This window comes from Buceros rhinoceros, unplaced genomic scaffold (assembly GCF_000710305.1).
Source record: "Buceros rhinoceros silvestris isolate BGI_N320 unplaced genomic scaffold, ASM71030v1 scaffold2590, whole genome shotgun sequence".
NCBI classification, from domain to species: domain Eukaryota; kingdom Metazoa; phylum Chordata; class Aves; order Bucerotiformes; family Bucerotidae; genus Buceros; species Buceros rhinoceros.
In genome coordinates, this window is record NW_010387696.1 from 26,561 (window position 1) to 28,210 (window position 1,650).

At 38.4% G+C, this 1,650-nt stretch overlaps 1 protein-coding gene across 1 annotated transcript in view; it reads left to right on the forward strand.

Moving 5' to 3' along the window:
• Positions 1-881: 881 nt before the first annotated feature.
• RGS7BP (regulator of G-protein signaling 7 binding protein) overlaps positions 882-1,650 on the forward strand; it is an 8,358-nt gene continuing 7,589 nt past the window's right edge. The window contains 1 exon segment of the mRNA XM_010145494.1: positions 882-945. Within this exon segment, the coding sequence (XP_010143796.1) occupies positions 882-945 (64 nt within the window).

Consider the following 1,650-nt stretch of genomic DNA (forward strand, 5'->3'; position numbering starts at 1 on the left):
TTGTTAGCACTTACAGAAACAATTTTAAAAGTATTTTTATGCCCATGCAGCCTACATAAGTGAGATTTAAAGTCTGATTTTTCAGCCAGACATGAGAATGATTTCCTGGATCTGGGTAAATTATTTTCTGACTGTCCTAAGCAGTTAATTGGAGGTATAGGTTTACTCTTTCTTTCTTTTTTTTTTTTTTCAAGATTGTTACTACTTTTCTGAAAAAAATCCTGAACATCCCATTCTCCTCACAGTGCACTATCATGACTATTAATTTAAATATGGAGGGGGACGCGTGGGTGAGGAAGAAATTCAAACAGAAACTGTAGAACCAAATGACTGCTATGGAAACTTACTTGTTTCTGATGAAGGTGTCTTCAGAGTAGGGTTGAATATGCCTGGTCCAGGATATGGAACCTGAACAGTGCCAGTGAAAGTGGCCCTGCAACCTCCTGCAGCCAGGACCAAGGGTAATGAAACTGGATGGCAGAAGAACACTTCAATCTACCAGAAAATGCTATTCCAAAGCTTTTAAAGAGGTGAAAAGATCTCATTCACTTATTTACCCCTTTTCCAGAATATCCAGAGGAGAAAAGAAGGGCATGCAATCTTACCAAAGACAACCCAAGTTTAGCTGGTTTATGTCGAGAGCTTTGTAGAGCTTGTAAATACCAACAATTGTTTGGTAGAAACAGGGTTATTTTATCATATAAAGTCAGCTTGTAGTTTATGAAGCAGTTTATGATGCTGGGGAAGTGGGTTTTGATGACCCTCATGTCCTTCCAGTCCCATTCCTGACTAAATTTTTTCTCTTTTACTACAGCCCGGAAGATGGTGAAATTCATCCTGAAATCTGTAGACTATACATCCAGTTGCAGTGTTGCTTAGAAATGTACACAACAGAAATGCTTAAGTCCATATGTCTGCTAGGATCACTGCAGTTTCATCGGAAAGGTACTGAATTGCACAAGTATACAGATGTTCATTTGACAAAGCAGAACAGTCTTTTGGGGGCATGTACAGGTGTTGATGAAAGACAGAGCACCAAACTGCAAAATGAACTATACCACTGAAACTTTCTAGCTACTGGGAAAAAAAGCTACATTTCTGTTTCATTATCATCATTCTCACAGAAGTCATGTCAGGCATGTATCACTCATGTCCTTGCAGTTTAGAAGTCAGAAAAAGTTTTTGAAAGAGTGGTCCCAAAAGTTTCAGATGTTGTTGTTCAGATCAGTGGGAAAACTACCTTAGTCATTTTATTAGAGATATTTGTTTGGTATGATAATGGAGGGCTACTGTTTGGAGAAGCATAGTTCTACTATTAAACTGATCCGTTAGTATCCCTGGTGTTATCTATGCAGCAATGCCAGCTTATAGCTAAAGATGCATAAATACGGTTATACAGCTGCCAACCTTCATAAAACTAGATACCAGTTTCAGAACTGAAAACTACCCTCATGGTTTTCTGTTTGTTTGTTTGTTTACACACAAAGGAGATGTCCTTGTGTCAGTGAAAATGTATCTCTCTAGTGATTGCACTTTTGATTAGCCATCTACTGACAGGATAATTTACTGAACAGGTTACTTAGTAACCTCATTACTCAGTGATGGCACACTGATTGGGACAGTGTCTGTGCTGATTGTAACTACTCTTTC